Source organism: Tamandua tetradactyla, chromosome 14 (genome assembly GCF_023851605.1).
Source record: "Tamandua tetradactyla isolate mTamTet1 chromosome 14, mTamTet1.pri, whole genome shotgun sequence".
Classification (NCBI taxonomy): Eukaryota; Metazoa; Chordata; class Mammalia; order Pilosa; family Myrmecophagidae; genus Tamandua; species Tamandua tetradactyla.
The window spans coordinates 47862109-47885102 of record NC_135340.1 but is presented as its reverse complement, the minus strand read 5'-3'; the positions used below and the strand labels follow the sequence as shown (position 1 = coordinate 47885102).

The window sequence follows — 22994 nt, the reverse complement described above, 5'->3', positions numbered from 1 at the left end:
TGGTAATCTGAACATAGGAAGCAATGAATTAAAAGTCAAACTGATTTTAAAAATTGAAATAACTGAATTTTTAATACACTTTATGCTTGATTCCTAAACCTTTTTATTCTGAGAATATTATAGATTCACCTTTAGTTGTAAGAAATAAAACAGAGAGATCATGTATACCCATTACCTAGTTTCCCCCAAGGGTAACATCTTGCCTAATTATAGTCCAGTATCACAATTAGGAAAGTGACATTGATACAACCCATCAACCTTATTCAGATTCCACCAGTTTTCCATGCACTTCTTTGTGTGTATTTGGCGCTAAACAATTTTATTACATGTGTAGATTCATGTGACCATCATCACAATCAAAATATAGAACATCATACACCAGCATAAGGATCCTTTGTGCTATCTTCTTTTTTTTTCTTTTTTGGCATGGGCAGGCTCCGGGAATCAAACCCAGGTCTCCAGCATGGCAGGCGGGAATTCTGCCTCTGAGCCACTGTTGCACTGACCTGCGCTATCCTTTTATAGCCACCGAGAACTTTCCTTTCTCCCCCAACCCCTGGCAATCACTAATCTCCATTTCTATAATTTTGTCCTTTCTAGAATGTTATATAAATGGAATCATGCAGCATGTCACTCTGCATAGTTTTCTTAGTGATTGCTCAGATTTTTACAATACATGCATATAGCCTTACCATGGTCTATTGGCAAAGTGTTCTACCACTTGGAGTAAAGTAAAAACCTTACTTCCTCTTAGATCTCTTTGCCCTCTCCACTTCTTAAATATGATTGTTTTAAGTATTTCCTCTGCCTACATTGAGGAATGCTGTTATAATTTTTGCATCAACCATCAAATATAATTTAAGAAACTCACAGGAAGAAGGCTAGTCTATTATATTTAACCCTATGGTGAATATTCTTTCCTTTCTGGAGTTCTAAGCCTTTCAGCATTTTCATTTTCTTTCTCTTTAGAGCACTTTCTTTAGCCATTCTTTTAGGACAGTTTACTAGTAACAATTTATCTTCGTTTTCCTTCATCTGAGAATATGTTCATTTCCCCTTCATTCCTAAAGGACATTTTTGCCAGCTATAGAATTTGCAGTTAACAGTTCTGTTCCTTTAGTACTTGAAAATGTGCCACTTCTTTCTAATCTCCATGGTTTCAGATGAGAAACCTGCTCTCATTCTAATTAGTGTTCCCCTGTAAGTAAACTATCATTTCTCTCTGGCCACTTTCAAGATTTTTTCTTTGTCTTTAATATTCAGGGGTTTAATGATGATGTTTCTTGGAATAGATTTCATTGGGTTTATCAGATTTGGAGTTCCCTCAGCTTCTTGAATCTGTAGGTTTATGTCTCTCACCAATGTGGAAAGTTTTCAGCAATTATTTCTTCAAATATTTTTCATTCTCTCTCCCTCTCCCTCACTCTCTCTCTCTCTCTTTTCATCCTCTTATTCTGGGATTCCAATGATATGAATACTAGCCTTTTGTTATTGTTCCTCAGTTTCCGGAGACTCTTCATTTTTCTTTCAGCCTATTTTAGCTCTGTTGATTTGTCTTCAAGTTCACTGATTCTATTCTCTGCCATCTCCAGTCTCCGATTGAGTCCATCCAGTCAATTTCTCATTTCAGTTGTATTTTCCAGTTCTATAATTTCCATTTTTATAATTTGTTTCTTTGCTGAGATTTTCTATTTTTGCATTTGTTTCAAGATAATTCAAAATATTTTTATGAGGCTTGCTTTAAAATCCTATTCAAATAATTCTACCATCTATTCATCTCAGTGTTGGCATTTGTTAATTGTTCTCATTCATGTTGAGATTTTCAACTGTACCCTGGACATTTTGTATATTATATTATGAGACTCTGGATTATACTTAGTCTTTTTGTTTTTTTTTAAGCAGGCAGTCTCCTGTTGAGGTATTGAAGGCTGAGCGGGTGTATACGGTTAGCTTCCTGCTGGCTCCTGCTGATATGACCCAACAAAATCTGCAGTGCTGACACACACTGCCTTGTCGGTAAAGGGTAGGTGGGAAGAAAGTTCAGCTCCCTCCTTGGCTCAGCTGACAGCTTTCCAGAAGAAGCAGACAAGCTTCTTAGTACTATCTCATTGCTTCTGAATGTGGTATATGCTCAGCTGTCTGCTAGATCCACTGCCACCAGGAGGGGAATACAGTTGACATGCCACTTTGTTACTGTAAGGTATAACCAGTAGCTCAGCTCCCCACTGGACCCTACTGAAACCAGGCAAGTAGATCTGTTGGAGTAAAGAGCCAAATAGTCCTGCTTCCAACCCCTCATTCTGCCTGGTTGATGCTGGATGAGCATGGAGGGTCACCTCCCAACAAGGCCCGCCTGACACTGGGTGGAAGGTGCAACCAGAGTGCTGACTGACATTGTTTGGTACCACCTCCTTCAGTCTAGTTGCTGCTGAGCAAGTGTAGAGGTTCAGCTCCCAAGTCGGCCTGGCTAACACCAAGGATGGGGGAAATAGGATGTGGATTAGCCCCTACTTGTGCCACCTTCTTCAGTGTCATTGATAGGGTGGAGGCTCTCAGTTTGCACTGAACCCTGCTGGCATTACCGTGCTGAGGGAATTGGAGCACTGCCTCCTTCTGCAGATCAGGAAACAGAAGACCAGCTTCCAGTTCTGTCCTATCAACACCCCTGCTAGGTGGAGCTTCACCACCTGCTTCCTCAGGGACAGGGCTGAGGAGGAAGACCAGCTCCTCTCTGGCCAACTGAAATCATGAGGAGGAGAAATGCAGTTTTTCCATTGTTGTTCTGTTGGAGAAGGGTGGAGATTACCAACAAGTTTTCTGTTATGAGGCCACCACCATTTTCCCAGTGCCCAGGATGGGGAAAAAGGCTTTCTTGAAACTTTTTTGTCCATACTTGTCGATAGTTTCAGTTTGGAGCTTTAGCAGTGCCCTGTCTGGGATACATGGGAAGCAATAAGGAAACTCACTATCATGTTGTGTTTCTCAAGTGCCAAGATCCCTAGGCAGCTGCCTTCTTCATGCCTTTGAGTCTTCCCATGCTTGTTTGTTACGTTATGTCCATGATTTTGTACTTGTAGGAGGGAGGGCCTGGTAGGACTGGGGCCCCCCATCTTGGCCAGAATGGAAGTCTGATCTTTATTTGATTTTTATGAGAAATCAGTGGGTGACAGATTTGTTGATCGCAACAATTAATTTTTATGGGCAACTTTTCAAGGAGGTAATATTTTTGTAGTATATATATTACCATACTGTGTGACAAGAATTATTTTTTAAAATGAGAACATTCTATAAATAACTTATGAAACATCAAAGAAAAATTAAATTATCTTCTCTGTAGTTTTGTGTGGGTGTATTTAGATGGCTTTAATTCTCTGATAATGATAGTTTTTAATTTAGCCAGAAACCCAATCCCTAACCAGTTTGTCTAAAAAATTTTCCTGCATATAGAAAATTTGGAGCAGAGTTAAAGTAAAGACAAATATAAAGAGAGTTTTAAAAATAGCACTGCTGGAGAAAAAGATTCTAAACAACCCTCTGGGATATAATATCTTTCTTATGTGTAAGTTACTATGTAAAAATCTCCACTGGATAAACAAGACAAAGAGTGTTTGACTTTCAGCAAGAGTGTTAAATTGCATTGTTTTCTTCCTTTCTTTAGATTATAAAATTAATGCACATTTCTGGAAAAGCAGTCAGGCTATACGTAAGTATAAAATAGAAGATATAACAATCCGTTCCCTCCTTGCCCTTCAATACCCTACTCACTGTGAACATTTTGGTGTGTTGATTAGATTTTGTTAATAGCCTGCAGCAATCAAAGGTTTCCTTGTGCAGGTGGATTTGAAACCTCTCACTTCCCGGAGATTTCCAAAACCAGTCATAGGAGATAACTAGGGGTAAGTAAGGGAAGAGAGCTCTCCCAGGCCCATTCCAGTTTTTGATTCATGAAGATTAAGATGTAGCTTCTCTTTAAAACACACCCACACCCACCCACACATACATTTCACACTCTTTACATGGAACTGCAAAGTCCTCTTCTCACAAGGACAGCATGTGCACATAGTAGGCATTTAATGAGTTATCTGTTGCATGCACTATAATTATTTCAATAGGGAGCAACATAATTATTTTTATTTTCTTCATTAAAAAAAAATGAGAAGGCTAAAAAGTAATGTCACAGGTGGAGGCACAGCCAGAGCTGGTGCTTTGGATTCAGTGGTTAACCATATTGTTGTGAAACTTGCCCTAGTAGAGGACTTCAGTAAATAAACAATCCTAATACCATGAGAATATTCAGCCTATTCCAGATGCTCCTCAGAAATACAGGAGAAACTGAGGAAAATTAAATTAAGTGCATTTGAGGAAAAAGAAAATTTGGAGGGTGAAATAATTGTAGACTATTGTAACACTGCAATGGGTTTATGCCTTAGTGGAAAACATGTACATAACCAATGTATAGGTTCAATGTGAGAATGAAAGTTGTTTGAAAGAGACTGTTGTTAAGTGAGGATGCAACCAAAGTTGATCACAATGAACCATGGCACTGCTTTATGAGCACTGATACGAGATGTAACAGATGCTGTATTTCTGAAGAAGACTTTCCCGAAGAGTCTCAGCTTCATCAAAGTGGATTTCAGATCGTCTCCTCACAGCTCTGCCTTGGAAGCCTGGTTTTGATAAAATTAAGAAATTGGCTAAGTTGGCCAGGAATACTTTGCCTTGATCCTTTTAAAGCGAAATACATGACCTATGACTTGGATGAAAACGTTGAACAGTATCATACAGAACTCCTGGGTGATCCCCATTCAAGATCATGGATAGTATTACATTAAAGCCAGGAAAATGTAAGAATAAAAGATGTGGTACAAAAGCGCACTGCAAGAAGCACACCTACTCTACAGAAATTCTCGTGAGCAAAGACTGGAAATGTGCTGCCTATCAAACCAGGATAAACCAAAGCAGGTGCCAAAGTTGCTCTGTGAGAAAAGGATGCAAGTTCCAGAAGTTCCAAAAGTAATATAGAAAAGAAAAAGCCCAAATTTAGAAAAGGGAAAAGGAAAGCTCTTTTAAAATGCTCTTCTGAGAATGTTTGTTCAGTTGATGGCTTAGCAAAGGAAAACATGGTTGTCTCTGAGACAAAAGTTTTACTAAAAGAACTAGAACAAATGCTACAGTGAGCTTTATACCCCACGACAACACCACATGAATCTGAAGAAGAATGTGGAGAGGAAACAAATACAGGGGAAAAGTTGTCTGGATGCAACTCTGAAGCACCTGCAGGCAATCCATTTGATGACCACTATGAAGAGAACTATCTTGTGATTGATGGAATAAAACTAAAAGCTGGAGAATATATTGAGAATATAACTAATACGTTTATAGAAATAGATGCTTTGCTGTCTGAATTTTAGAGTATTATACGGATTTTTAAAAGTTAATAGTAAAAACATTTGCGTCTTTATACTTTCCTGAAATAAAAAACTTGAAAATGTTAAGTAACATAGGTGAACACTATAGCAATTTGTAATAACTTTCTCTTTGGTATTTTGAGAATGTGCATAGTTCTGACAGCCAAACAAATGGTATTTAAATTAGTGCTAAATATTTAGAATTTAAGAAACCCTGATCTTTGTATCTGAAGATTTTTTTCTTGTTTGCCTTAATTTTAAAACAGTCTATGAAACTTTACGGCACAAACACAGGCTTTGCAATGATTATTTAGATACTTTATTCAAATAGGTCTAACTGGCAAAATGTTTGCCAAAGTTATTATAATTCTTAGAGATAATTCAAATCTAATGTATTTAAAGTATGTACTTGTAGTGGAATTATACTATTACAAAATGAAAGAAAATAATAAAAATGGTCATATAATTAAAAAGTCACAGTATAGCACAATATACTAACACTTAATATCTATTCCTTGCCCCACCTCTGTGTTTCCTCATCTTCGAAACCTCTGCCACCTTCAGCAGCCTTGTCCTCTTCTATAACCCATTTGTAAAATTACAATGAATTAGTGGGAGCTGCGCCTAAGAGGGAACCTATTAGTCAACTAGCCCTTATAGGCTCAACTCAAAATCCACAGACTGAAGCCCTGCCCAAGTGCCCTAATGAGGGCCTCTGTCCTTCTCCACTAGCTTCCAGTCTTTGTTTCATACCGCCCTTATGTTGCTTATGTTGCTTTGTGGTGACGATTGTACTTTCTAACCTAGTGTAAACATTTTCTTGGTGTGCAAGCAATATCTCCTTCATTCTAATATTTCCCACTATACCTGGTAGAATGACTTGCCCAGAGAAGGCATTCAATAAATACTGATTGAAAGAAGAGATTTAATAAACCACATCTTCATTTCAAGAGAACCTTAGCCACAAAACTGGATTTTTCCTCTTATTTATATCTACATTTGCACAATAAAAAAGTATTGCTATTTTGATTCTATTTAGTTAGAAATAATGCTTTTCAAATCAAAGAGTTTATTCACCTGAAGTATTTTGCTAAGTTATTTGTAAAATGAGAGACTGGGAACATATTTCTTTTTTTAAATATTTTTATTAATAAAACAACATAAAAATAAACAAACGTTCTTAACAAACATTCCATACACGGTTTGCAGTCACTGCCTCACAATATCATCACATAATTGTGTATTTATCACCATGATCATTTTTTTTGAATGTTTGCATCACTCCAGAAAAAGAAAAAAGAAAAAACTTATATATCCATACCGCTCACCCTTCCCTCTTGTTGACCACTAATATTTCCATCTACCCAATTTATTTTAACCTTTGTTCCCCCTATTATTTTTTTATCCATATTTTTTACTCATCTGTCCTTACCTTAGTGTCTTCCCAGGAAGACACAAGGTTTTCCTGGGAACACGTTTAAGCTTCAACATGGGCGAAAGCAAACCTTGACTCGCCAGAGAAATTACCTGAAGTCCTTTGTTCAAATCCAGTCACTGAGAACTGGATGTTTTCTTGGTTGATGCTGAGAACTTAAATAATGTTCAGCAAGATGAAGATGGGTAAAAGATACTTTATTGGAAATGGCACATGCTCTGACAATAGTGTACTATATTTTCTAGTATGCCACATCTCTTCGTAGAAGGTACACTCATATCACACTCTCAAGAGTGGTGATATTATGAAATATTATCTAGATCTTGAACACTCAAAGATATCTGAGAAAACAAAGAACAGTGTTCATTCTTAGCTGCTGCCCAACATCAATCTTTAGGGTTTTTTAAACAGTATTTTTAAATTGTAAAATATGCATACAAAAAAGCAATAAATTTCAAAGTACATTTTAACAATTAGTTATGATACAGATTTCAAAGTTTGTATGGGTTACAATTCCACAATTTCAGGTGTTTCCTTTGAGCTTCTCCTAGATACTGGAGACTAAAAAGAAATATCAATATAACAATTCGGTAGTCATCCTCATTTGTTGAATCCTAACTTCTCAGTTCTAACTCCTCCTTCTCCTTTGATCCTTCTCCAAACCTTTAGGGATATTTGGGTTATGCCCATTCTAACTTTTTCCATGTTGAAAAGGGCTGTTGACAATATGGGATGGGGGATGGAACTAGTTGATGTTCTTGGAGAGACTGGCACCTGTGGGTTTCAGGACTTTTCTGACCTAGGAACCAACTGAAGGTTTCAGTTTCTGAAAAGTAAACTTAATGTGTGAAACTTTTATAGGATCTCAGAGAGAGCCCTGGTTGTTCTTTAGGGTTAAAATGAATGATGTTGGTTGGGGCAATTAGCAAAATTTAGCTGCAGCTTACATAAGAGTAGCCTTCAGATTAGCCTCTCAACTTTACTTGAACTCTCACAGCCACTGATACCTTATTTTGTTGGATTTCTTTTCCCCTTTTCAGTCAGGAAGGCATCGTTGACCCCATGGTGCCAAGGCCAGGCTCAGCCCTGGGAGTCATGTCCAGTGTTGCCAGGAGACTCACAACACTCAACATCATGTCCCATGTAGAGGGGAGGGTAATGATTTTACTTGCAGAGTTGGGTTTAGAAGAGAGAAGCCGTATCTGAGCAAGAAAGGAGGTTCTTTGGAAGTAACTCTTAGGCATAATTATAGGTAGGCTTATCTTCTGTGCTACAGAAATAAGTTTCCTAAGAGCAAGCCTCAAGATCAGGGGCTTGGCCTATCGACTTGGGAGTCCCTAGTGTTTGAGAGAGTATCCAGGGTTTCCCAGATGGGAAAGTTTAATAGTTCTATATTTTTTTCTCCAATCCTTCAAGTGACTTTGCTAATACTTTTAAATTATCTGCCCTACATGCTCTGGGATGTATCTGGGTATTGCATTAAGCTATACAGAATTACAAGCCCTCACTCCCATTCTGGGTTTTGTATGTTTGGGTCGTTTAAATGAACTATCCAGACAGGTTGAGTTAGAGTGTGTGCTACAGAAAATTTAGATTTTGGATAATATAAAACTCTCTTCTTTTGATCTCATACAGTAGGTGAAGCAGTAAAATAAAGATACTGTCATCTACTACCCTGTATTCTGGTTTACCTTTGTCCCAGTTAGACTGGTTTCATTCTTATCTCTAACTGAAGCCTGATCTCTTTTTTTCCTGTTGTTTCTTTAGCAGTTGTACATAGCAATGCTGACTTTCAGAGCTGCAGAACTCCAACTCTCAGGCTTCGGTGTCACACAGATACCCCCCAAATTTCCAGGAAAATACCAAGTTATTCATTTATAGTACAGTATCTCAGAATCTAGAAATAACATTTAAAGCCCAGGAATAAATGTTACTGCTATAAGAGCTTACAATCTAGGCCCGAATTTTCTTATAAGTAGTCTCTAAAAGAGACTGCACAATAAATCCTTAGGTTTTTAAAACCATCTCCACATGATTATGACTAAGTCAGATGTTTTGGAAAGATGTGCTCGATCTCTCTGTGCGATAGCTCTCCGAAATATAGGAAATAGAAGTGATAAACCTCACTTAGGGCTGATTCCCTCAAGTTCACACAAACACATTTCAGGTGAGAAAGTTGATAAATTTAATATTTAACTTATCATATTTAGTCAAAATAAGGGTTAGTTTCCAGAACAGTTGAAGGAAAAATCTCCCTAACAATGATATAGAGTATGCAACAATATTTTAGGGCTTGATATTTAGGGCTGACGTGCGGACACTTCCAGTGAGAACCAGAACACTGGTGCTCTTCTACTTCAAAAGGCTTCCTGCCTAATGAGGCCAATTCTCCCCTTCCTCTTACTCTTTTTGGACCCGTATACCTGAGTTGGCCCAAATGAACAGTTTACCTAAGCTTTCCACTGCCTAATGTGAAAGCTAAGCCTTAGCCTCTGTGCTAGCCTCTATCTGTGCTTCCAATTTAGCATTTTCTTTTTTCTATTCAGATAGGAAAAGGGTGGAGAGGGTGGAAGGAGTAATGGGTCATTCCCCCATCACTATCTCTCTACCCCCACCCCTCACCCCACCCACTGCCCTGAGCCAGAGCTCAGCGATGTGATCTTTAGGTGCACACCAGAAGTTACCGGTTATGCTGGCCAAAGAGATCAGCTTGGCTTAGGGTGCAAGGCTTCAGGGCTCTATCTCTCTCTCTGCGCCCTCAGGAGCAGGGTTCTGGATTCTCCCATCATCGGACAGAGGACACAGAAAGTAAATGGCTGTACCTACTTGTGGAGAGATGAGCTCAGTATGAATCTTTTTGGTAGTTATAAATATTGTGGAATATGAAACAGCAACTAGAATCTCACCCTCGAATAGTGTATATTCAAATAGAGTTTGCAAAAGGGTGAAGTGAACAGAGAGCACCTTTCTTGTTTATCCCTAAAATATATTCTCACTTTAGGTCTCTCCAATCATTGCCGATAATTCTTTGATGTAATTCTTGAATATATCTTTTAAGTCATGCTCAAGTTTGTTCTGAACATTTTCCAAATGTCATATCGAAGATTAATGGCTCATTATTTTCCCTTCCCAGACCCCAAAGACTGGTTCTTCTCTCTGAAATGCCATAAACCCTAGGTCTACTTATTGTATGAATGCCAGCATTTGCACTCAAGCAATTGACTTAAGAAGGCTTTTCGGTTGTTTTTATTTTGGAGGCACAATCTCTGTTTCGTTCCCCTGGTTAATACAGGTCACTGACTGTGGGCAAAGCTTTTATTATAATGTATATATTTGTTATTTATGAGATTAAATTAAAGGCTGTGAAGGCAAAATGAATTGGTTATTTATAGTTCAAAACAAGAAAGTGTTTGGAAATAATGTGCATAAAATAGTTATAAAGATTTTCCCTAAAACAACTGCTTTCAGACTCTGCACGTAAGGACAAAGCTTTCAGCAATATATTTACATGGTTTAGCTTCATATTTGTGAGCAGATCACTTTTTTAGAGTCTAATTTTGAAAGAGTTCAACAGCTGAGTTGGAAACTAGAACCCACCCTCTGAAATGTAAAAATGAGATATGGATAGTATAATCCCTAGGGCTGGGTATGCTCCCAAGTTTAGCATTCTTTGGTTCCAGCTGCTGACTAGGAGTAATTTAGATTTTCATAGCAAGACCAAGCAATGCTTTTAATGCAAATTCCTTGCATTGCATGTCTCTCTTTGAAGAACAAATGGACATTCCTGCAAACTACCAGAATAGGAGGCTGTTTGTCTTTTCTCTGCCCGTGTCTCTGAGCTTTAAGTAGATATGGAAGCTAAGACCCCATGAATTTTCTATCACATTTACCTTAATGCAAGGGAAGTTACAATATAGGGCATTAAAACTTACCCACACATATACTTTTCTTTGTCTTGTTCTGGTATGTGTTTCCTAGTTTGCCACAATAGATGCGTATTATTTTTATAATGGGGGACATGTTACTTTAGATCACCAGTTGTATTTACCATGATGCTAAGAGGAAAATCAAAATAAGCTACTTTTTATGAAACAAATGTTTTCTATAAGCAAGATATGCTTTAATCGGGATGGAAGTAACATACAGGCATATGAAAATCATCTTGAGCCTCTGACTTTCTATACGGTGATCAATCCAATTTCAAATATTCTGTCCCATTGTTCCCATAAGCCTGTTCCGTCCTACCTTTCTGTCGACCTACCTACCTACTTACCCCCCGACCATCTATCTAACCTGTTATCTCTCTCATCTGGCATCTATCTATACTTTGTTTTGTCCCACAAAATATTTATGGGAGCTCACAAAGACAGAAAAATGAAAGTGAAAAAATGAAAACTAGGGATGGATCTGTAAGACAGATCATCACGGCCCGCAGTCACGTTATCAAATGGGCCACGTGTGGTTTTTCAATGATTCTTCTTAGTCACCACCAAAAGGGAAGGCTGATCGGTCACCAGGACCCTGAAACAAACCAGCTGCTCAGCAGACGTGGTACTGTTCTTGGTACTAAGGCCAGACAGGAAATTCTTCCAGAAGACTCACAAAAGAAGGCATCGTACACTAGGGCAAACATCCATCACAACCTTCTTACAATAGAGGGCAGGACCTATATGTCTTACACTGTTCCTCAATATAGCCTGGTGACATCACAGCAGAGAGCAGTTCAGTTAAAATGGATTCTGTAGTTGGCGGTCAGTTTCAACTAGAAGTTGACCTTGTTGACCATATGTATATGTATATAAAGTCTCCGAATAGTGCCCGGCGCCTAATAAGTGCTCAGTAAGTGTCAGTGGTTATTTGTGGTGTTACTATTATTGCTTGACAGATGAGTGCCTGATCTTTGATGGGGAGAGATGGACTCCAGTTCATGCAGGTGACACAAAGTGGCTGTCAAAGCATCTCTGAGCTCTCTCTGCGTCCCCTCCAGCACTTCTGCTAGCTAGAAACATGGTCAGGCTTAGGTTGGAGAATGCCACGTTTGGGCTCTCCAGGGAAGGCAGGCTTGCTCCAGGTAACACTTGAAAAAAACGTAACTCCAATAAACAAAGTTACTGCCAGAGCAGGGAACTAGCCAAATCTGAGCTAAGAGGAAAACCTTCCAAGAAGAAATCTGTAAGCTTGAGCATTCATTCTTGAAGGACAAATTCCTTTTAAGGAATTAAAAAGTCTACCTAGAAATACTTTGCAATTTCCCTGACTTACACCAGGTCAGAGGAAAATGAAAACGCGGTCTGTAGGTAGGTAAACCCATGTGACTCTAGCATCCAGAAGAATCCCCCTTCTCCATTTCCTCCTTTCCCTTCTCTTTTCTCTGAATCTCATTAACTGGTTTGCCATAGCTGGTCATGTCCCCTCAAAAGACAGTGGCCCGCCCTGGCCAGGGTGGCTCAGCAGGTAAGAATGCTTGCCTGCCATGCCAGAGGACCCAGGTTCATTTCCCGGGGCCTGCCCATGTAAAAAAAAGACAGTGGCCACTGCAATCTTTCCAGAACAGAATTCATCTGGGGGCTGAACTACCCTGCCCTGGGTTAATCTCTTTGGCGGTTACGCGTATAACATGAGAAAACCTGCCGCAGAGATTAGCCACGGCTTGGTATTGAATTCCGAGCACCAGGATGTGTGGGGACCTTCATCCCTCAGTCACGTCACTTTCTTCTTTTAATGAAAACTGAAACCCAGCTCCAGCCAGAAGACAGTGGGTGTGAACAAATGTGTAGGGAAAATAAATAGAGATTTTAGGAAGCCTGGCTCCCCCACCCTGGGCTGGTCTGGAAAGAGCCTCTCCCTCCTTGGAAGGCAGGAAGGGATGGGGCGGGGCTCACAGGGAAGAAATAAACGCGGCGGAGTCTGTTTCTGACTTTTCTGTAAATACTGTGACACCTCTTGAAGGGAGGAACAGCTGAGATAAGTGACTGTTAATCCCTCAGCGCTGGGGAGGAGGGCTGGGTCGCTCCCTTCCAGATCCCAGCAGATGGTGGCTGAAACAGGCTTTCCCCCGAGGCAAGGGCAGTGGGAACTGTCCCACCTTCTGTTCCTTCAGCCTGCCCTGCACGTCTCCCTCTTGTCCTGGCCTTGCCAAGGAGGGCCTCCCTAGTCTTCAGGAGCCCTGGGGACACGCCCTGGCTTTGCTGATCCCCTGCTTGTACAAGGTCAACCAAGCAGGACGTCTGCGAGCGCTGGCAGCTGGGATGGCATGGGCCAGCTAAGTTTCTTGCTCAGTGAGTCACGGAGGAAGAGGGACAGTGGCTTCTTTAAAATTTAGCTTCCATTTTCCTGAGCAGAAGGTGGAATTCAAATTGCTGTCAAGCAGCTCAGGAAATTGGGCTGCAAGTGGCTCTCGCAACACGTTCTGAGAAATAGCAGGTCCAGGGAAACTAGTGAGGATTTTGGGTGGTTGTGTCAGTCTGTTTCTAAACAGGCTTAAGGTGGGGTTGACTGGGTTTGCATCCCTGCTCTACAGTTGCTCATCCGCGTGATGTTGGGTGAAACAGACACATCGGTTGCCTGCCTCATAGGATATAAACCCATCTTAAACAAATCACAGGACCCATTCCTGGGTTTAAAAATCAATTTAACCGGGCACAATTAGCATTTAAAAATGAAAAAGCACGGAAAAGAAAACATATTTAAAAAAAAATTTTCTGAACAGATTTTATTTTATTAAATCATGTAAATTTATAACTAGTTTATAGAAAATACAGAATGACTGGTGCAAACATTAAAAAGTAATTGCAGCATAAAAAAAATTACTTGATATTTCCTCACTCTGAGTTGGTAGTTCTTTTACTAGACTATCTCTAAAATAATTTTGCTTTTCATTATATGGATTATAAACTTGATATGGACTGGGGTTCCAAATGAGAAGACCCAAAAATGTTTTTGAATGTTTACACCTCTGGAAAAAGTGCAATTATAAAAATATTTGAAGAATAAATGTATAACACAAGTTTAATTAAAAGCCACCTGTATAAACAGGCCTGGAAAGTTTCCAGAGGTATATAAGGGCCTTCTAAAAAGCAGTCTTTCATTTACATACACAGGTATTTTCACCATGGTAACAAAGGGCCATTTAATTTTTATTGTAATTTTTAATTTATCTTGCATTAAAGGATCACATACTTTTTTAAACGTTTAAAATTGTATAATATATATACACAGCAAAGAAATAAAAAAGCAATAGTTTTCAAAGCACTCTTCAAAAAGTGGTTACAGGATAGATCCCAGAGTTTGTCATAGGCTACCATACCATCCTCTTACATTTTTCCTTCTGGCTGCTCCAGAATATAGGAGGCTAAAGGGCTTAAATACTTTTTTATCATCACAATCGACTTTTTTTCCCCTTCTTTTTTTGTGAACAATAACAGATAAACAAAAAAGCTATAGATTTCCAAGCACAGCACCACAATTAATTGTAGAACATATTTCAGACTTTGACATGGGTTACAATTTCACAATTTTAGGTTTTTACTTCTAGCTGCTCTAAAATACTGGAGACTGGAAAACAGATTTTGAAACCGTCTTTAGGGTAAACATTGTTTCATAAACTTTGGTGTCAGTCCTCCACCAGCCTCCCCACCCCCCAGGAGGGCAGGCTGGTCCTAGAATGGGTGGGCTGGAAGTGGCACCTGAGCCCTTGAAATAGTGCAAACGATTCAGGCCAACCATAGTGGCCAGGGATAGGCTGGACTTCCCCGGAGCCTTTACACATATGGTGGGGATCTCCTGTCAGCCACTCCCAAGTAGAAATTTTCACACAAATGTTCATGAACTTCAGTATTCTACCTTAAAAAAATGACACTTCTCAGAAAGGCTTTCTTGGAGCCCTACTTTGTACTCCCTTTGCCTGCCTGTCATCATTCTCGCTCCTTTTCCTTCCAGGCACTTACCAGAACTCTCTGACTCTTCCATGATTGCCATGGAGAGGTGAGTCCTGCTGTGTTTTGTCTATCACTGTATCCCAAGACCAACACAGTTCTTGGTCCATAAATAGTTGCTGAATCAGTGAATGAATGAAATCGACCTGATTCTTCCAAAGTGAGCCTACTGCTGCTTCCAAGAAATCATTGTTGTGTATTTGTAATAGCTACAATTTGTTTTGTTTCTTCTATGTGCCTTAGGTTGGTGGTCTCCAATTGCAATAAACTGCAAGAAAAGAGTCCCTTCATCCCTTTTCAGAGGGAGAATCTGAAGCTCGGGAAGGTTAAGGGACTTGCCCAAGGCCAGACAGACAGTAAGCAATAGAGACAAGATTTGAATCCCTAGCTGTCTGGCTCTGACACTAGTACCCTTTCCTCTTAGCCTAGGTTCTCTGGCAGCTGTCTAGGCCAAGGCATCTCTACCCTTTGCACCCCGTCCTGAAATGTCTATTGTGTTGCAGAGCATAAGCTCAGCCTGCCTCTCACCTGGCTCCACTGCACAGCTGCCTCCAGTTTTTTTCTCCAGACCAACCCAAACATGGTTGGGTAGCTCAGGAGGGAAGGCCCAGCATTCCCAGTCCGGACAAGTATCTCTAATCAGCAGGCCTCCTGAGCATATCAATCCAAGACCACTCTAAAGAGGGATGCCTGTGCCCAGTTTTCTATTTTTAACTGGTGTGAACTGGAGGAAAAACACAAGCATTAAAAATCAAAGCACCAGTCAAGAGCTGAGAATACAGGGCACACCACAGCACACCAGTGACATGTGTCCTTCTTTTAAGTCTCCCAATTCCTTTCCCTTCCACTTACTTCATGCAATCTTTCCTTTCCCTCATCAAAAGTCCCAGGATCCTTCAATTCTGCTTGCCAGGCAGGAGCTGATATCAGTCATTTACACCAGTGCTTTTTACACTTTAATGTACATAAGAATCAAATGGAGATCTTGCTAAAAATGCAGATTCTGACTCAGCAATTTCTGGGGTAGGGCCTGAGAGTCTGCATTGCTAACTTATTCCCACCTTCTGCCAATAGTGCTTGTCTACAGATTGCACTCTGAGTAGCAAGGGTTTATATGTTCGTATAGTTTAAGTTGCCTTTATCCTCCCAAGAAAAGCATTTGCTTTTTCATTCTTGTGTGCCTGGAATGAAGACCTTTGTTTCCAGTTTAAAGATGTTCAACTAGCCAAAAGTGGATGAGCAAGCTTCTTTTAGAATCTGCTCCTTCATTCACTTTGGTAGCCGGCATCCTTTCCTGGCCAAAAGACCTGACTCTGAGTTTGAGCAAGACCCCAAAAGCACAGAGGAGGATACCCGATATCCTGTTGGGGTACCCTGAGTCTTTCTCCAACAAGACCTGCCCAAGGTTTTGGCAGCCCTTTGTAGCCTCTTCTCTGGCCAGACCCTGAGCTGTGCATGAGCTTGGGGACCAAGGTGGTGCTTGCTAACTGGGTTTCTGACCCTCAGGAGCACACCCCCAGCTCCCGGGGTAAAGCCATCCAGGTGGGTGGGGACTATACCAGAAAGGTGTCCTGTCCCAGGCGCCCCATTCCTGGTCACCTGAATGTGCAGCTGTGGTGACCATGCGGACTGCCAGGACTCTCCTCCTCCGGCGCCCAGTCCTGCAAGATGAGAAGCTGCTGTCTCTCCCCCGCTGCGCTGGCCCAGCTGTCAGAAGAGGGCAGGGAATCAAGCCTTCCCACTGGCATGTGGCTTATTGTCCCCTTGGGCTGGCGGAGCTGGGGAGGAACAAACCCACAGCTCATCCAGGGAGCACCCCCACCCCGAGGACAGGAGAGGGGATGTTGGCTGTCACTTTGGCTTCCCCTGCCCCCCTACCCTTCACCGTCTGCCCCTCCCTAACTCCCTATTTGGCCATTCCCCGGGCTGCCCCCTCCCCTTCCTTACATGGTCTGGGGACCCCGGCTGATCGTCTCCCCTGCCCTTGGCTCCTTGAATGGCTTCGGCGCTCCTCGACGGCGCGAAGGCGACCAAATAAGGCAAGGTGGCCGACCAGGCCCCCCACCCCTGCCCCGGCTGTTCCAACTGACCCCGTCCATCAGAGCGCTATAAAGCGGCGCCCGCGGCGGCCCGCACCCAGCGCCTGCCGCCGTCCGAGCCGAGCCGAGCCGAGCCCGACCCGCCGACGCGGTGAGTCAGCTCCGCCCCTGCGCGCTCCCTGCGCCCCTCGGCCGCCCGCGCCCGGCCCGTCACCCGGGGTACTAAGGCCACACGCTTCTGCCGCTCTGTCACTTTTCTCTCTCTTTTTTTTTTGTTAAGCTCAAAGTTTCCAGTTTGGTTGTAACTTCTTGTGTCCTGGGTCCCCGTCCTAGCAGCAAAGGGCGCGCGAAAGGGGGTCTGCACACCTCCCGCCGAGCGTTCCGTGCGCCCTGCGTTCCGTGCGCTCTTCCCTCCCGCTTGCGCGCAGGCGTGGGTGGGTGGGTGGGGGTGATGGGGGATCCCAGTGTGTGAAACGACGAAAAGTTAAAGGGATGGGGGGGACCTGCTAAGGACATGGGTCTCCTGCGTCTCTAGGACGGTCCCTCCTCGCATCTGGGGCCAAGGGTGAGACTCCCGCTCGGAGAACCCGGGTGTGCACCTCTCCCCTTCTCTACACTACCTCCCCTCCCCGCCTTGCTCCCCTCTAGGGGTCTCCCCACCCTTCTTTTTCTGCCCCGAGGGGAAGGAAGATGGGAGGGGGGTTTCTCAGGAATCCTCCTCCTCTCTGCCTCCTCCTCGGGGCCTCAGACACCAGCTTCCCAGGCGCTGAGCGCGGGCCGCCTGTTCTCCTCAAATTGCAGACCTCGCTGAAGCCGTGCCGAGATGTGCGACGACGAGGAGACCACCGCCCTGGTGTGCGACAACGGCTCCGGGCTGGTGAAGGCCGGCTTCGCCGGGGATGACGCGCCCCGCGCTGTCTTTCCCTCCATCGTGGGTCGCCCGCGCCACCAGGTAAACTTGTCGCCTCGTCTGGCGCGGAGCAGCCCCCAGCCCTACTCCCTCCACCTACCCTCCATTTCCTCTGCCCAGTGGCTAGGAAATGTCTCACCTTACTCTCTTTTTCCATGAACTATTTAGGTCAGATAAGGAAAAGTTGGATTAGCTCCAAAAATCCTATCCAAGAGAAGCAAAATCCACACCAACTCCCAACATTCCAAGACGTGTACACTTTCTCCCAGATCACTTCAATCGCACGCCTCTCAAAGCCCACTAGCCTCTCTCTCCTCCAGTCCCAACTTTCTGGAGTTTTAGACCTCAGTGTCTTCTCTACTCTTTGCAAGCTTCACTTTCTTCCTTGTCCTCCCCTTTCAGTCTCCTTCAAAGTTTTGATAATGTAACTGCTCTCAACCAACCCTCTTGGTTTCCTCCCTCTTGGTCACAGTCAACTTACGGGGCTCCCTAAAGATGTAATCTGTCTCCTTCCTGGCTGTTGCATTTTCCAAGCGTGACAGAGACAGTAAGTGCCATGGTGATAGTGACATAGCACCTTGTTTATTAAAAGAAGGGCCATGCTCCCTGGGTTTGCAGCATGCCTGGCCAGACTGGCTGCTAGGGCAGAGGTGCAACATTCCTCATGGTTCAAGATGGATGGGCGCTCCAGGTCAGCGCTGGGCAGGCTGAGTTTCACCGTCAAGGACAATGACAAACCGGTCTATCTTTTTATGTACACTTAATGAACGTCAAAATCTATTCTTAGGAGAAATACAATGTGTCTCTAATTCAGTCATTCCAAAACGTAGTCATCTATCTACTCAGGTTGACATGGGTGATGTGCTTACTAATTTGAAAAGCATCAGGGTATTTTAAGATGAGATGAGGCTCTGCTTCTTCAGTGAAACAGCTTCATTTCCTCCCCTCCCCCAGTTATAGTCTAAGCAACAGAATTCTCCCTCTTTTGGAGGACAAGGTCTGGGTCGGCTGACAGAATGTACAAAATGGATTTTAAATGATTTTTCTAAAGTGGGACAAAATCCTACAGTTGTTTATTGTCATCACTGATGCTTCGAAGTTGTTCTTTGACTTGGGAAGTTGGAAATAAGTTGATAATGCGTTGATTATGTTCCTGATTTAGAGGAAGCTTGATTTTCCCATTCTTTTTCTTCGCATAGGGCGTCATGGTGGGTATGGGTCAGAAGGATTCCTACGTAGGTGATGAGGCCCAGAGCAAGCGAGGCATCCTGACTCTCAAATACCCCATCGAGCACGGCATCATCACCAACTGGGACGACATGGAGAAGATCTGGCACCACACCTTCTACAACGAGCTCCGCGTGGCCCCCGAGGAGCACCCCACCCTGCTCACTGAGGCCCCTCTGAACCCCAAGGCCAATCGTGAGAAGATGACCCAGATCATGTTTGAAACCTTCAATGTCCCTGCCATGTATGTGGCCATCCAGGCCGTGCTGTCCCTGTATGCTTCTGGCCGTACCACAGGTAAGCTTGGGACAGTCACTGAGCGAACACGTTCCCAAGGTCGTGAACCTTGCTGTCAGTTTCCTCAGCTGCAAAAGGAATGATCTGTCCCTCACATACCCTGGCAGCACTTTTATCTGTGCTGAGAGAGAGAGAGGTTAGCAGTAGTACCCCAGATTAGTTTCAGGGCCCCACACATCTAAGAGCGGAAAGCACACTGTGGAGTATTGGGGTAAATTCTTTCCTTATCTAAGAGATACAATGTCATATGTAGAGGCTCTGCACAGTGTAGCAGCCTGGATTGCAGGGGTCAGTGGTATGTGCTTATCCCCTACCACTGTATCCCCTACAGGGTCTGAGTCAAAAAAGAGAGTAACACGTATAGGTTAGATTGGAGGTAAAATGCATGCATGCGCGCGCACGCACACACGCACATACACTTGGATGTTTACATAGTATGTTAATGGCGATAGGAGGGATGGTCATTTGAAAGTGTCCATTTTTCTACTACAGTATTTAAAAGGATGAGCTACTGTGGACTTCAGATTTAGTATCCACTGAATAAATAATAAGAATTTATTCTTTATGTGTATGGGATCTAATCCTAACTGGATCAATGCCCAGTGCTACTATCTCCTAGCCAAGATTGGAAGCAGGCTTTGCCAGGACTAAAGCAGCGGTGTTATCTCTGGGATTTACCTTACTCTTGCCTGTTTGCTCTGACAGGCATTGTTCTGGACTCTGGGGACGGCGTCACTCACAACGTGCCCATCTACGAGGGCTACGCCTTGCCCCATGCCATCATGCGCCTGGATCTAGCTGGGCGGGACCTCACTGACTACCTCATGAAGATCCTCACTGAGCGTGGTTATTCTTTCGTCACCACTGGTGAGTGAGTCTTACTGCCTTCTGGGTATGCGCTGTCACTTATGTGTCTGCTTGCTTTCTCCCCTAGCAAATCCACCTACTTCCCCATAACTGACTTCATTCTTCAGAGCTTATCTGTGACACCCTTTATTTCTGCAGCTGAACGTGAAATTGTCCGTGACATTAAAGAGAAGCTGTGCTACGTCGCCCTGGATTTTGAGAATGAGATGGCCACAGCTGCTTCTTCCTCCTCTCTGGAGAAGAGCTATGAACTGCCCGATGGCCAAGTCATCACCATTGGCAATGAGCGCTTCCGCTGCCCTGAGACACTCTTTCAGCCCTCCTTCATTGGTGAGTTTAGGGTCTGGCACGAAAGCACAGCTCTTCCCTGGGATCTCTCAGAGTAAATATCTCCTTGAGTTAGGAGAAGTCTCAGCTCGGTTTGAAATCCAGACATCTCATTGCAAGGAAAGTCTGTGTTTTGCTCCAGTGATATGAAAAAGGATGAAATGCTGTCTTCTTCTTAAAATAAAAGATGAGACAGAATAATAGCTGAATACCACATAGCCCCAGGAGAGGGATGGTTAGTCAAGGGAGCTGACGTCTTCCAGTAAGTTCCCACTATCAAGTATCCCCACGCTCCTTTTAAATTACTCATCATTAAATATTACTCAAATAATCGGGTGTGCGGCTGTCACCAACATCTTTTCATAAGGAATGATTTTCTAGAAAAAGCGTCTCAGGATTAAGATTACATTGATTTAACTTAAATGTGCGTCCTGTCCTTTTGTAAACATCTCCTATACATCTGATAGTTATAGAAACTGTTCTTGGCAAACAGGGTGCTAAACTCAGTTGTTCATTTCTTGGCAGTCTGTTGTGGATTAACTGTCAGCACTTAAAAAAAAGAAGCCACCTGTGCCACAGATGTCCTGGTGTGTATCTTCTAGGGGAACATGTGTTTCAGAAGCAAATGGTGATAGCTTGTGACACAGAGGTGTCCTGTTCTCTTCCCTCCACCCCAGCCTGAGTACACTGTGGATTTTTTGACTTGTTCTTAGGTATGGAATCTGCTGGCATCCATGAAACTACTTACAATAGCATCATGAAGTGTGACATTGATATCCGCAAGGACCTGTACGCCAACAACGTCTTATCTGGAGGCACCACCATGTACCCTGGTATTGCTGATCGCATGCAAAAGGAGATCACTGCCCTGGCTCCTAGCACCATGAAGATTAAGGTAAAGAGCTACTAAAGGTGGGAGAGCCATGGCAGGTCTTGCTATTCCAAACGGAACGAGATTCCTAGCTCCTTTCCCCCCACACTTTGCATCCTGTCTCCTATACACTTTTACCTTTTAGTTTTCTAGCATCTGATTTTTCTAGTGCCTTTCTCAAGATAGGAAACTTAAAAAATAGTGTATAAAAAATAAATCTTTGAAGAAAGAAAAAATTCCAAATCTTTGGACACATTTTGGAAGTTCCAGCTATTGGACTAGCCTACACCGTACATGTAGCTTATTGCTACCTTTTACTTTAGTTCAGAGAAGTGGGGGAATTCTGGTGTCATAACGACTTTGATAGTGGAAATGTTGCAAAAGAGAAAAGTCCAAACTTGATTTGGCTGTATTATTTTATAGGATGAAAAATTCTCATGACACCAAATTAATACATAGTCATCTTCTGTGACTGTCCCCAACATGCTTTTTGCCCCATTGCTTGGGGCCACAAAGGTCATTAAAAGTTTTGTTTTTCCTTTTTTTTTTCCTGCAGATTATTGCTCCTCCTGAGCGTAAATACTCTGTCTGGATTGGGGGCTCCATCCTGGCTTCCCTGTCCACCTTCCAGCAGATGTGGATTAGCAAGCAAGAGTATGATGAAGCAGGCCCATCCATCGTGCACCGCAAATGCTTCTAAGGAGCCTCCCCTCTTGTCTGCCTTACATCCAGGATACAGTATTATGCTTTATGGGGTCTTCTGAACCACCCTCCTTCATCTCTCATCCATCATTGTACAGTTTGTTTACACACATGCAGTTTATTTGTGCTTCTAATATTTATTGCTTTATAAATAAATCAGGCCAGGACTTGCAACCTCCGAAAGCCTCTCTTATTTATTTTTGGGGTATGCATAGTGTGGGGCAGATGTTTGTTGACTCAGTCTGTCAGTTTGCATATCGACAACACTGACTCCATTAGCACTGTAATGTTACAGTGCCATAAAGTTCTTCATATTGTGATTTTATACTTTGGTAATATTTCATATCTGAAAAAAGTAGATTAGGTTTAGGTCCATATAAGCAAGAAATGAAATTGGATAAAACAATTCTGTAGGATTAATTGCTTATGGATGACTCTGAAATTGGTGTATCAGCCTATTTTCTAACTTTGTAGAAAAAACCCATTTTGGTAACAAGAACATCGAAAGATTATTTTAAATGAATTAGCTTCAATTCTCAATTCTTTGGACTCCTCAGCTGTTTTCCGGAGGGTTATGTGTGTTAATGGTGAAACACAGGTGCCGGCTGACAGCACTTCCCATTCCAAATGTCCCCTGAACAAATCAAGACCATATGCATGTTCAGCGTAAGGGTGAGAGGAGTACAAGCCTGATGCTTTTGTCTAATTGGTCACCACTTGTGGGATAGAGGTCTTCAGCCTCTTCATTTCTTTGAAATCTTCAGATTGTGAAATCTTGGGATCATGGGTTGGGTGAAATGAAGGCTTTGCAGTTCTAAGAGAGCAAGGGAACGGGAAAGCCACAATGCTCGCTTTACTCCTTTCTGGGGCTCTCTGCAAAATATGGTGGGGGAAGTGCTGGGTCCGCACCAAGAAGAATCAGACATACCTTGTCATTGAGGGGTTCCTGTATGCAATACCTAAACCATCGATGTGTT

At 42.7% G+C, this 22994-nt stretch overlaps 1 protein-coding gene and 1 pseudogene across 1 annotated transcript; both read left to right on the top strand.

The window, feature by feature from the left end:
• LOC143655446 (zinc finger CW-type PWWP domain protein 2 pseudogene) overlaps positions 1-5411 on the top strand; it is a 31042-nt pseudogene extending 25631 nt beyond the window's left edge.
• An 11509-nt stretch (positions 5412-16920) lies between these two features.
• On the top strand, positions 16921-22219 carry ACTC1 (actin alpha cardiac muscle 1). Its single transcript, XM_077127385.1, has 7 exons — positions 16921-16967; positions 17618-17768; positions 18926-19250; positions 19956-20117; positions 20256-20447; positions 21158-21339; positions 21872-22219. The coding sequence occupies exons 2-7, from the start codon at positions 17640-17642 to the stop codon at positions 22013-22015; spliced, it is 1134 nt and encodes a 377-aa protein (XP_076983500.1). The 5' UTR covers positions 16921-16967; positions 17618-17639; the 3' UTR covers positions 22016-22219.
• The last annotated feature ends 775 nt before the right edge of the window (positions 22220-22994 follow it).